Raw genomic sequence first — 14,282 nt, forward strand, 5'->3', positions numbered from 1 at the left:
TACTCCTCGAGTTGGAGAGAATTCGTCCACGAATTCTGAATCCCTGCATATAACAAAGTCAGTTTAGTTTTACAATTAAAAGTGGAAGAAAAATGTAAACATGACTTAGCATTTGTAAATAATGGGATTTCAGAAAAGGAGGTTCTATAAATCGACCAAGTTGGAAAAATTTGTTTGGGAATGATGTGATGTTTTGGAAAAAGACCTCTTAAATGGTGACAACCATTAGGAGGTATGAACAAATCATCCCTAACATTTTTTAACCAAGATGGTGGTGAAATAGGAACCTTGGGTAATGAAAAAGATAAGGAAGGAAAACACCTTGGAGGTGAAAGGATAAGACCCATGTCAACTTGGCCTTCTTTGTCTTTTTCTTGTTTACTTGTGGTAGGTGGGTGAGTTAGGTCTTGTTTTACTTTGTTGATCTTTAAGATTTGCTTTTGTGGACAATGAAGAGCTATGTGCCCAAAACTTAAACATTTAAAACATTTGGTATTTGAAGTTTTGGTAGGCGACTTAGGAGTAGAAGGTTTTGTAGTAGAAACGTTTTTTGGAAATATGGTTTGTTTGGAAAAATTGGAAGGAGAATTTTGAGTAGACATTTTGTTGGCATCCTTCCTAGAAGAGTTGTAGAAATCATCATCATGAGTATTTTTGAAAGTTGTTTTCAAAAGATAGGATTCCACCTTGATGGCTTGGCGAAACACTTTCTTTAAAGAAGAGTACTCATTTAATTCTACAATTTCTCTAATATCTCTTCTCAAACCACGTACAAACCATTTTATCTTTGACTCTTCATTAGCATGCATATTCATTTTAGTCAAAGTTGTTTCAAAATCTTTAAAGTATTCTTCTACCATCCTATGTCCTTGAGGAAGCCTTTGGAACTTCAACAAGTGTTCCTTCCTAGAAGGAGGAACAAACCTCGCGCGCATACACTCTTTCAAAGCATTCCAAGAAACCACGGGAGGTTTCTTGCGATACATAATGTCCATTACAATTTTATGCCACCATTCTTTGGCATAGCCCAAAAAGGATAAAGAAACTAATCTAAGTTTTTGGTCATCTTGGACCTTATACACATGAAAATAATGGTCAACCTTAGTCTCCCAATCTAAATACACATTTGGATCACTAGAACCATTAAAACAAGGTAGTTTGACCGAACGAAGCTTGGACTTTGCATCATGGTAGAAGCCATTGCCGTAGTGAATTCTTTCCCCTTGGTGATGATGTCTTTGTCCATGGACTTGGGGTGGAGGTCTCCTTCTCCTATGCTCATCTTCACGGCCAACATCATTTGAAGAAGCTCTTGAAGATGGTCTATGAGAATGATGTCCATCATGGATAGAAGGAGATGGTCTAGTTTGTTTGACCTCCATCTTTTGCAATTTCTCTTCCAACCTTCTAATTGTTCTTTGAGCTTCATGTAATTCACCAAGAATTGAAGCTTTGGAAGGAGAATTCTGCTTGGAGGATGCATCACTTGAAGATCCAGCCATTTGTAATTAAAAAACAGCAAACACACAAAACAGCAAACAAGTTAAAAATTAGCAAAAACAGTGAGCTTTCCAATTGAAACTGCCGAAGTGAATTTAAGGCTGAAAAGATATCACTCTCAAAGAAATAATGTTCTTGCACCAATCTGATCTTGAGGCCTTGGAATCCTCAAATGAAATATGTCAAAGCAAGCACACCAATCTTAAGAGCAAACCACCACAAAACCAAAGAAACAATAAAGACAAACAAGAAAAGGTATAAGCAAGGAAAGGTAATTGCAAAAGGAAAACTATATGTAAGACAAACTCAAAGAATAAGAATGAAAGACAATCAAGAAAATAAAGAACTCAATGAGAAAAGTAGGCACACAAAAGAATACCTAAGGAAAAGCACTAGAGTAGATGAAGAAAACAAAAATTTTAGCTACTGGAAATTTTTTTTTTTATGCAAACTGTGTTTGATATTCACTGATTTAACTGGAACGTTGTAGAGCGAACTGGATTATGAAATTTATACCACAGAAACTTCAAGATGTTAACTCAATAATGGCACTGGAATCAATTAAAAACAGTAAGCCAATTGAGAGAAATAAATTTTTTAAAATCACTGCCAGATTACCGTATTTTTTTCGGCAGGAATGTACACTTTTTTTATTTTATTTATCATTTTTTGTGTACTTCATATTTTTGAATGATTCTTTTTTCTATTCTTTTCTAACACTTTGAATATCTCAAATCCAGAATTTCAGAATTTTACAGTACGTAAAGCAGTTGCAATAAGGAAAAACAGTAAGCACTCTTTTCAGAAACAGAGGAATCCTAATAGGAATAAAAAACAGAATGATGAACTAGCAAAGACATAATAGAAAATGATGTAGTGGAACTTGTATAGGTCTAGAATACAAGTATGAACTCAATTCTAAAAAGAAAATGCACAAAGGATCAACATCAATTCAGAAAATTATATGACACCAAAGCAAGAAACAATCAAAACAATAAAAGTACTACTAGAAGTAATGACATATATGGAAAAACATGACTAAGACAAAACTTGACATGATTCAAAAATTAAAAGACACAACACAAATTGTAACAAGTGAAAGGAAGCTTAAGGTAAACTCTAGGAAGGATAATGCCATTCCAAAAGAGCAACCATACTCATAAGAATTATGAGTGCCATAAACCTTTCCTCAAACACTTGGAGCAAAAGAAAAACAGCAAGAAAACTCAATTAAAATTCTAAAACAGAAACTTAAATTGCAAGAAAATAAAAGAGCTCTTGAAAATAAAGTGCACACAACTCAACAATTAAACAAGAAGAACCTAAGACTCATGATACCACATGATGTGATTCCAATAGCCACAAAGAACAAGATTCTTGACACTTTGAGGAATCACCTTGAGCTGGAAAATATAGAGGCACTTTCTTAGAAGTTGGATCATGGTTCTAAAATCAAGAACTCACCAATAACAAGTACCAAATCCCAAACTCATTTGGATGAACCAAATATTGTCAAATTGAATCAACAAAGGAAAATAAAAAGAATAGACCGAACAGAATTGAATTAAAAACAAAAGTACCGAACAGAAATAAGCAACAAACAGAAAATAGGTGCTGGAAAATTATAGGAACCGAAACAACAACAACTCAAAACTCAAGGCAACATGAACAAATTGAAGAAGAAGAAAGGAAGGAGAAGAGAATGCTCATGAAGATGGAAGATAGGTTGGATGAACACGCCACTAGAAGTATGGATGCTCCTAGATGAGTGTGGAAGCCGCCACTTGAGGAAACCATGGTCCTTCAAGATAAGACTAGAATAGAAGCTCAAAAGCTCTCCAAATGCTCACTCCAATTTTGAGTATAGTTTCTTTAGATGAATTCAAATCTGAATTTTACAAAGGAAGCACCTCTATTTATAGCCTAAGGTGCTGAAAAAATAGGTGGGAAATTTCAAATAAACTCATTTGAAATTCCCACCAAAAACAAGTCACATGGGAGGTGTGACCTTTTTCTACTATGACACCTCCCAAAAACTACACCTACACCACTCTCCTAAGTCACATGGACAATGTGACTTTATTTTACATTTTCACACACCTTTATTTAATAACCACACCTCCTAAAACTATACAAGAGTATTTCAAAGCTTGGCCTTGCCCCTCATGGGATGGATTTGGGCTCTTTGGGCTTTGGCCTTCTTGGGCTTGGGCTTGGGCTTTGGGCTTGGGCCTCATCTTTATTTTATGTCTTCTTTTAATTTTGAGAAGACTAGAAGGAAGAACTTCAAATGTGAGGGTGGATGTCCTCTTCCTCCATTAATAAAAGCCTCCTTTATTTGATTCTCATCATAAAAAACCCCTACCTGTAGATCCTCTTTGCCATTCACTACTTAAAAACCACACCCTTTGCTGCCTGCTGTAGCTTTAAGGAAGCAAAGAAACATCATCAAGAAAGCGAAACCTCAACCCCTGCTGTTTCAAATTATTCATAGCAGAAATTGTAGAGGCAGAATAGAACTTCCCTTGCGTTTAAAAGAAACGAACTACCACAAAACAATTAACAGAATCTTAACAATAGAACTTCCAAACATCACCTGTAACTTTTTACACAAAGTTCAAGGTTTAAGAGTCAATCTGAGAAGGAAAAGTTCAGAGTATTTTATTTGGATCAATTGACACCATTGAACTCTATAAAATGAATTATCTCAACTTGTTCTTGTGTGTCTGCATTGTTTAAAAATTATATCTTAAAGGTTATTTTTATGTATTTTCCAATGTGTAATGTGTTTTTTTTTTTTTTGTTTTCTTGCAGGTCTATTATATTTCTTACACCATACTGTTCCCGGATAATATTGCAAATTCAGGTTCAACCCCAGGAATTTATTACAGGTTTAGCCATTTATTTTTATTCTACTTAAGCATGAGTCGGTTTTTATATGAATGGTTAACTACAAAAAGCAAGGGTTCATGTCTTACTTCAACTTTTATTATATATTAGCCTTTACAGACTTAGTTTCATTAATTTGAAGATAACCTGCACGTACTTAAATTTTGATTGCATTGTGTTAGCTTATAGAATGATAATGGTTATTTATAATGGTTATTTGATAATGATTATTTATAGAATGATTAAGAAATTCATAGAGACAACAATTGATCCAAACCAACTTGCAAATTGGTTTGGATCTAACTTTATATTCAACCATCCAGATCTGTTTTGAAGCGTATAGATTGGTTGTATAATTAAAATTTTGTTTGTGTGACCCATAAAATTTACCAAAAGCTAGTTTGGTAAATGTAGGTTCTGATTAACTATTTTATGTAGTTAACACATTTATGTAAGTAATTTTTTGTTATGGTGTTTTGTTTTGTAGTCATGCCAATTGATAAAAGTTGGATTTCTAAACCACGAAACACCATTGAATATGCAAATGGTTTGAATGAATTTTTGGAATTTGCATTTGGACATGCTAATGGTCTTGTCATAAAGTGTCCGTGTTTAAAGTGTGGTTTCAATAAGTGGCAAACAAGGGATGTAGTTCAAGAACACTTAACATGTAGCACTTTTCCTCAAAACTACCAAACTTGGTATATGCACGGTGAAGGACTAAGTGGAAATGAGTCTGTGGTTGTTCCAAGTACGCATGTCATTGAAGATGTCATAGAATCTCATAATCCAGTGGAAGACATGTTGAACGATGCATTTGGGTTTGTGGGGCACCACGATGATCACATTGATGAGGGTACTCAAGATGATGGTGTACAAGATGATATGTTGCATGGTGAAGGAAATACAAACTTTGATGCGTTGTTGAAGGACAATAATGAACCACTATATGAAGGTTGTACCAAGTATTCAAAGTTATCATTCATGTTGAAGTTGTATCATATAAAATGCATGTGTAGAATGAGTGATAAAGCAATGACCATGATTCTAAACTTGCTAAAGGACGCATTTGAACATGCTAAGTTTCCTAACTCATTTTATGAGGCCAAGAATGTGATTAACAAACTTGGTCTTAATTATGTCAAAATACCAGCTTGTCCAAAAGATTGCATGCTATATTGGGGTGAAGAGAATGAAAGCTTAGAAGAATGTAAACGGTGCAAAATGTCTAAGTGGAAAGATAAAGATAAGAAACAATATGCAAAGATCTTGCGTTACTTTCCATTGAAGTCAAGATTGCAACGATTGTTTATGAGTTCTAAGACAACTGAATCTATGACATGGCATGCATCAGAGGATAACCAGGATGGGTTGATGAGGCATCCTAGAGATTCCGAGGCTTGGAAAGCATTTGATGTATTACATCCAGAATTTGCAAATGATCCTCGAAATGTACGACTGGGCTTAGCTAGTGATTGGCTTCAACCCTTTCGGAACCATGAGTACAAGCTATAGTATATGGCCAGTAGTCCTCATCCCATACAATCGTCCTCCTTGGGAGTGTATGAAGCAAACCTCTTTTATCCTATCCATGATAATTCCTGGAAAACAAATGACAGGAAACGACATTGATGTATACTTACAACCACTCATAAAAGAATTAAAGGAGCTCTGGTTCGATGGAGTGCAAACTTTTCATTATTCGAAAAAAGAAATGTTTACATTGCAAGCGGCTTTGTTGTGGACAATTAGTGACTTCCCTGGCCTAGGCAATTTATCTGGATGGAACACGCACACTGGTCTTGCTTGCCCAACTTGTAACTTTGACACTGAGTCTTCTTTGTTGTATAGGGGCAAATACAGCTTTATGGGACACCGTCGATTTTTACATAAAGAACATAGATTCAGATTGAGTCGTTCTCTTTTTGACGGAAGAACTGAACTAAGGGAAGCACCAGAACATTTGTCAGGGTCAGACATATTTAAACAAGTTGAGGGTATCAATGTTACATTTGGAAAACCATTAGAACCTACGGATACAAGTAAAAGGGGTCGGGGAAAGAATGTTCTTGAAGTTGTTGGAGCAGAACAATGGAAAAAGAGAAGTATATTTTTTGATCTTCCTTATTGGGAGACGAACTTGTTACACCATTGTCTAGATGTCATGCATATTGAAAAAAATGTTTGTGACAATGTTTTGTATACATTACTCAATGACCCTAAGAAATCAAAAGATAATTTAAAAGCCCGAAAGGTACTTAAAGAAATGGGTATAAGGAATGAACTTTGGCCAGATGAAAGAGGAAGATTTCGGCCAAGTGTGTTTTCATTGTCAAAACCAAAGAAAAAAACGTTTTTACAAACACTGAAAGATGTGAAAATGCCAGATGGATACTCGAGTAATATTTCAAGGTGTATTGATTTGAAATCTAGAAAGATTTTTGGCCTCAAGAGTCATGATTGTCATATTCTTATGGAACATTTACTACCCATTGCCATACATAATGTTTTACCAAACAATGTGACTGCAGTGATAGTAGAACTATGTTCATTTTTTCGACAATTATGTGGCAAAAGTTTAAGCCAAACCGAACTTGATAAACTTCAGTCCCGCATCATTGAAACTCTTTGCCACATGGAAATGTTGTTCCCTCCTACCTTTTTTACAGTTATGGTGCACTTAACTTGTCACTTAGTTGGTGAGGCCAAACTTGGAGGCCCGGTTCATTATCGTTGGATGTATCCCATAGAAAGGTAAATGTTTTTGGCACACATAGATTTTGAAGTTTTTTAAAGCTTCATATTTGATTATCCTAATTGAAAAATTATTTTATAGGTATTTGGGACATTTAAAATCATATGTTCGAAACAAGGCACAACCGGAAGGTTCCATTGCCGAAGGATACCTAGCTGAAGAGGTTCTGACCTTTACCTCTGAATATATGGAAGGGGTTGAGACAAGAAGTAACAGGCCTTCACGTGTGGATGATTCTTGTAATACAAATATGCCACAATTGAGTACCATTTTCCCACCAATTGGTAGAGTAGTAAGTGCCTCTTCAACTTTTGAGTTGTCAACCATGCAAAGAACTCAAGCACATCGATATGTGTTATTTAATTGCCCTGAAGTTACCCCTTTCATTCAGTGAGTGTTAACACAACTATAAATTTAATTATATTCAAAATGTGTCCTTAATGGAATCATTAGTAACACATTGGTTATGATTATTTTCTTAGGGAATTTAAAAGTCATTTGCGAAGGAGGTCTAGAGGGAGAAGAATTTCAAATATAGAGATAGAAAGGATTGTTAATAAGGATTTCATGAATTGGTTTCCTCAAAGGGTACGTAGAAACTGCTTTTATAATTGTTTTATTAAAGTTTGTAACATATGTTCACACATTCAATCCTTATTTTTGTAGATTAATAACCCAGACATTTCAAGTACAGTGTCAAATGATCTTAAGTATCTATCTCAAGGTCCGACTCCACATGCTAGGAGATTTTCTGCCTTCAATGTAAATGGATTCAAGTTTAGGACCGAAAGTCGAGAACATGGGTTAAAAACCCAAAACAGTGGAGTTTACTTAACTTCATCAACATCATGTGTTGCAAGTATGGCTGATCAAAACATTAGGGAAGCGGATTTGGCATACTATGGAAAATTAGAAGATATAATTGAGCTTAATTACTATGGTCGTTTTAAAGTGACATTGTTCAAATGTAAATGGGCTGACACCACAAGAGATAGGGGGCTTAGAAAGGATCCGTGGGGTTTTACTTCTATTAATTTTTCAAGATTAATTCAAATGGGAGATCGTGAGGAGCATGATCCATATATTGAAGCTTCACAAGCTGAAATGGTATATTATGTTAATGATGAAGTTAACAAGGATTGGAAAATTGTCGTCCACTTGAAACCACGAGACTTGTATGATATGGGAGAAGGAGATAATGAAGTTTGTGAACTGGAACCATGTCCACAACAAGATTTAAACCATTTTTTCAGCGAGTCTGAACATTTGCCATTGTTTAGGGATGATGAAGATGATGAATTATTAAACGAGGACAACAATGATCACGAACTTCATGAAAATGACTCAATGTCAGAGTAATAATAAGCTTGGTTTGTTAATAAAACTGCACATGTATGGTTATTGTTAGTTGCACATCTATTTGATTATGTACTTTGATATGCATTGTTATATCTTGTTTTTGTATTTTATTCTTTCCTTTTTATGTGCAGATATGCCTAAGCCTAAGAGGATTAAGAACTTGCTTAAGGCAATTGGTGGACATAGTTCAGACACATCTGTGAGGAACTATGTTCAACCTAATGACACGCCTCAAACTACACGTCAACAAATAACTAAATCTGGTCAACCACATATTGGATCTCCATTACCACAAGCATCTGGACATACACCACCACAAATCTCAAAATCTGCACAACCACGAGATTTACAACCTACTTTTGAATCAGCAGCGCTACCACAAACTGAGTCTACTCAACCACCAATCTCACAATCTGCACAACCTGAAGGCACATCTGAGTATGCACAACCACACACATCTGACTCTGCACTACCACATACATTTGAGTCTACACTGCCACATACATCCGAGTCTACACAACCACATACCCCTCAATCTGCACAACCGCATACATTAGAATCTGAAGCAGAAAGGGTGGCACCAAAAAAAGGCAGACATTCAAACCACTATTGGTTTGTTGATACTATAGGTAAACATATGTTAATTTTGTTGTTGTGTTTTTCTTTTTCATTTAATTACTTTCATTGCAGATACCTTAATGTATTATACTTTATAGATGAGCATGGAGTTACTCAGAAAACGAAGCTCAAGGTTAGGGATGCTCATAATTTGCCCATTGGAACACGTGTGGTTGTCAACTATGATGATAACTTTCAACCCATTGGAGAAGCATGTGGTTTGCTTGCTGGAGTTTGTGGACAGCTAGCAGCAAATCATATATTGTTGCCTATAAGTTTTGAAAGTTGGTCATCTGTGCCTGATACTTACAAGGATACTATATGGGAGAGTGCACTGAAGGTAATTGACCCTACATTCAATAAAACATTAAATATGTACATTCTTATTTCAGTTTTTGAATATATATGTGGACTAACAATTGTATTATTTGAAGAGTCGTTTTTGCTTCATGGAAAATGAAGATCTCGCTAAGAGAGATGTTATGTTCAAAATTGGCAAATTGTGGAGGGAGTATAGATGCAAGCTCTGGAATGAATTCTAGTGTTAAGCAGAAATGACTTGATAAAGAATGTTCCAGATGGTCTTAACATGGAGCAGTGGGCTATATTTGTGGATTATCGTCTCAAGCCTTCCACAGTGGTACATACTTTTCATTTCATATATTTCTCACTCAACTTGATTTTAAATTTGCAAAAACTGATTTCATTTTATTGTGTAGAAACTGTGTAACAGGAATAGAGAGATAAGAAAGAAACAAACTATTCCTCACACTGGTGGAGCTATGGCATTGTCAAGAAGGAGGGATAATCTGGTATATTTACATATATGTAGCTTTGTGAATTTGGCATATATTTTGATTTATAATATATTATGTATTTTTGTAATTATATTATCCTTTTTGGAATGTATAGAAAATTGAGACTGGTAGGAACATTGGCCGAGCTGAGATGTGGAAGATCACACACAAGAGGAAGAATGGCACGTATGTTAATGATGAAGCTATGGAGATTGGGGTAACTTCTAATTATATCAGTTTTGAACCTCTCATTTTCTTCTTTATGTTGAACAGAGTAATTGTTTTCTGTATATACTATTTTTGAGACATACTATTTTGGATTTGGATACTGATTTGGATATTGTTTTAGACTATTTTGGACTATTTTAGATACTGTCTTAGACTGTTTTGGGTTATTTTGGACACTGTCTTGGACTGTTTTAGGAACATATTGTCTCTACCATGGGTATATATTGTTTTGGACTGTTTTGGATTGTTTTGGGCTATTTTGGATACTGTCTTGGACTGTTTTGGGAACATATTGTGTCTGCCATGAGTATATACTATTTTGGATTGTTTTGAGCTATTTTGGATACTGTCTTGAATTGTTTTCGATTGTTTTGGGAACACTTTGTCTCTACCATGAGTATATATTGTTTTGGACTGTTTTGAATTGTTTTAGGCTATTTTGGATACTGTCTTGAACTATTTTGGATTGTTTTGGGAACATATTGTCTCTATTATGGCTATATATTGTTTTGGACTATTTTGGACTGTTTTGAGCTATTTTGGATACTGTCTTGAATTGTTTTCGATTGTTTTGGGAACACTTTGTCTCTACCATGAGTATATATTGTCTTGAACTGTTTTGGATTGTTTTGGGAACATATTGTCTCTATCATGGATATATATTGTTTTGGACTATTTTGGATTGTTTTGGCCTATTTTGGATACTTCCTTGGACTGTTTTGGGAACATATTGTCTCTACCATGGGTATATATTGTTTTGGACTGTTTTGGATTGTTTTGGGCTATTTTGGATACTTTCTTGGACTGTTTTAGACTGTTTTGGGAACATATTGTCTCTACCATGGGTATATATTGTTTTGGACTGTTTTGGATTGTTTTGGGCTATTTTGGATACTGTCTTGGACTGTTTTGGGAAGACGAACATTAAAGTTGGTTGCTTCCATTTTTATGTAGGATAAAATTGATGAGTTAATGCTGGAAAATCCAGAAACTGCATCACATATATCTCCAAATGATCCTGTTGGTGTCATTTTTGGAAAGGAGCATCCAGGGAGGGTCAGAGGACTTTCATATGGAGCTTGTCCTACCCTTGCTTTCAAGAAATCCACAACAAGGGTAAGCAATATGAATAATGGTTCCTCTAGTGGTGGGTCTTCAACAAATGTTGAAGAAAAGGTAGAAAAGATGGCAACAGAACTTGCAGTTGTAAGGAGCCAAATGCATACTATGCTAGCCTACATTGCTTCTAGACCAGACGTGCCGGAACATTTTGCTGCAATGGCAGCAAATTTGGTACAAGCATCTATTAATGAGGTATAAATTACTATACTTAAAATTTTATTATAATATTGTTTTCATTTATTTTTTAAAAATTGTCAATTAATTTTAAACATATTTTAACTTATTCCAGGCACCGGATGTTGCTAGTGGTGCTCCATCACCAAACCAGAATATAAGATCAAGTGGAGGGAGTAAGACAAACTAGGATTGAGAATTTACTTGTAATATGTTTAGAAAATGAAACAATTTACATTTTGACAATTTAATTTACTTGTTGTTTGGATTAGTTTGACATTATCAACTTTGTTATTTCAATGAATGAATGAACTCATCTTTTGATTATTATATTTCTCAATTTTAAATATATTATGAAATTAGTTTATGTTATAACTTAATTATATATATTATGAAACATAATATCAAATTAATTAATATTATAAAATCAAATTATAAAATAGAATTAAATAAATTATTATAAATATTAAAAATATTAAAAATAAAATTAAAGTTTAATTATAATATCAAATTAAATAATATTATGAAATCAAATTATAAAATAGAATTAAATAAATTATTATAAATATTAAAAATAAAATTAAATATTTAATATTCGAATTATTACAGTTATAAAGTGGCGGTTAAAACTGCCACTATTTACGTAAGAATTGGTTTACCCAATTTTAAAATTACGACATTTATAACTGACGTCAATTGCACGCTTAAAACCGCCACATTATACAATGCATACTATGGCGTCTGCTACAACGGTTCTCATTTGACCGCCACATTAAACTTTGTGGCGGCAAGAATTCTGGCGGTACGCAATACCGCCACAGACGTATAATGCGGCGGTTAAAAACGCCAGTTTTTACGAAAATAACCGCTGCATTATACACGTTTTTTTGTAGTGTAATATGGTCTATTTAAATTTATAAGTATTTATCATAGATTTTAATTATATAAAACATATATTTATTACATGCACTAGTGCAAAAAAGATTTTATATGACAGTTCTACAAGACTTTTACGACTGTTCTGAGGGCGACATAAAATCAGGAGTTATAATAACTTTGTACTTTCTATGTCGGTTGAAAAACTAACATATTAAGTTGATTTACTATGGTTGTTGTCTATGAATTGTCATAAAATGTACAAAATACCTGTTATAATATGTTTAGACAAAACTTTCTATGACTGGTATTTCTACAACTATCATAGAAATACAATTTACTATGATGGTTCTCATTAGAATCGGCATAGTAAGTGATTTTCTATGACAAATATTCCTACATCCATCATTGTAAATAATACTTTTTATGTCATCTATTACAATAACCATCATAGTAAGTTTGCTTTTTTTAGAAAAACAACTATTTTATCAATTTTCCTACATTCATTAATAACAATCATCTGCATACAAATTTCATACAAACTCATTCATTGATCAATTTCCCCCCATTCATTAATATAAATCACTTGCATATCAATGTTATCCAAACGCATACAATTTCCAGACAAACTCATTCATTGATCAATTTTTTTTCCATTCATTAATAACAATCACATGCATATCAATGTTATCTATACAAATGAATATAATTTACATATAAACTCATTCATTGATCACATTTTTCCCATTCATTAATAACAATCAATTGCATATCAATGTTATCCAGATAAATTGATTAATTTTCTTCCATCCATTAATAACAATGACTTACATATCAATGTTATCTAGACAATTGCATATAATTTCCAGACAAACTTAATCATTGATCAATTTTACTCTATTCATTAACAACAATCATCTGCATATCAATGTTATCCAGACAATTACATATAATTTACAGACAAACTCATTCATTAATCAATAAAGTACCGAAATTTACATCTTATCATAAACACTTTTTTATTGCTGATAAAAAAAAAACTTAAAAAGAATGAAGTCTGATGCATTCTAATATCTTCTAATAGTGGTGGGACAAATAAGTTACATTAGATGCAATTAATTGTATCTTCTTCCTAGCTACAAGTGGAAGGCCTTACAATCTCGAATGAGCCTCCAAAGCCCTATACAAAGGTAAACATTCGTTAATTCATTAAGGTAGAAAATATAATAGAATAAAAAACTTACGCGTCTAGTAAATGTTTGATGGCCAAAGTGTTAGTTTTCTTATGTAATGAACACAAGATAACCACGAGAAAATGACAAGGAATAATGACTAACAACTGCCAATGACCCGTGCAAGCTATAATTATATTAATAATAAATAAGTTCTAAATTAATTAACTGTAATTTAAAATTGTATACTTGTTGATGCGAGTAAGGTGCTAAATACACTTCTTTTCCTTCATTTTGAAATGTCTCTATTAAGTATGTTTGCACTTCAGTCGCTTTATTTTCCACATTCTGAATGGCAACTAGGTCAAGAAATCTATAAATATAAGCATTCTTCTTCTCGATGTAGAGGTGATGTAAATACCTTAAACATTGAAAAAATAATGTTAGAGTAAAATATGAATATATTAAACTATTTTAAAGGTTAATGAAAGTATACTTACAACAACCAAAGTTGTAGAACCGATATAGCCTCTTTCATGAATTTCATCCACCAACAAATGACTAACACCTTTCAAGTCTAGGTCTTGTACCTATTAAACAAAAAATACAATAAAGACAAGTCAAGGCCACTAGTTGCTAGGAAAAATATAACAACATCCCATGATATGGCTACAAATTTCTCAACAATATATTTACCTCTTTCCAATTAAGGATAGAAATTGAGTTACAACTAGTCTAGATCACCTAACTATTATAGCCTTTATTCATAAAATGAATTTTATTTTATGTTCT

At 33.5% G+C, this 14,282-nt stretch overlaps 4 protein-coding genes across 4 annotated transcripts; all 4 read left to right on the top strand.

Annotated features, from left to right (window-relative positions):
* Positions 1-4,878: 4,878 nt before the first annotated feature.
* LOC137824743 (uncharacterized) lies at positions 4,879-5,904 on the top strand. Its single transcript, XM_068630416.1, has one exon. It carries the CDS (start codon positions 4,879-4,881, stop codon positions 5,902-5,904), a length of 1,026 nt encoding a protein of 341 aa, XP_068486517.1.
* Positions 5,905-5,980: 76 nt separating this feature from the next.
* Positions 5,981-8,503, top strand: LOC137824744 (uncharacterized). The gene is made up of 4 exons (XM_068630417.1): positions 5,981-7,143; positions 7,226-7,534; positions 7,627-7,732; positions 7,811-8,503. Exons 1-4 carry the CDS (start codon positions 5,981-5,983, stop codon positions 8,501-8,503), a joined length of 2,271 nt encoding a protein of 756 aa, XP_068486518.1.
* A 31-nt stretch (positions 8,504-8,534) lies between these two features.
* LOC137824745 (uncharacterized) lies at positions 8,535-9,860 on the top strand. The gene is made up of 5 exons (XM_068630419.1): positions 8,535-8,547; positions 8,635-9,132; positions 9,220-9,461; positions 9,690-9,761; positions 9,855-9,860. The coding sequence occupies exons 1-5, from the start codon at positions 8,535-8,537 to the stop codon at positions 9,858-9,860; spliced, it is 831 nt and encodes a 276-aa protein (XP_068486520.1).
* Positions 9,846-11,766, top strand: LOC137826550 (uncharacterized). Its single transcript, XM_068632552.1, has 4 exons — positions 9,846-9,933; positions 10,034-10,135; positions 11,101-11,460; positions 11,558-11,766. The coding sequence occupies exons 1-4, from the start codon at positions 9,904-9,906 to the stop codon at positions 11,630-11,632; spliced, it is 567 nt and encodes a 188-aa protein (XP_068488653.1). The 5' UTR covers positions 9,846-9,903; the 3' UTR covers positions 11,633-11,766.
* The last annotated feature ends 2,516 nt before the right edge of the window (positions 11,767-14,282 follow it).

This window comes from Phaseolus vulgaris, chromosome 8, assembly GCF_000499845.2.
Source record: "Phaseolus vulgaris cultivar G19833 chromosome 8, P. vulgaris v2.0, whole genome shotgun sequence".
Lineage (NCBI taxonomy): Eukaryota > Viridiplantae > Streptophyta > Magnoliopsida > Fabales > Fabaceae > Phaseolus > Phaseolus vulgaris.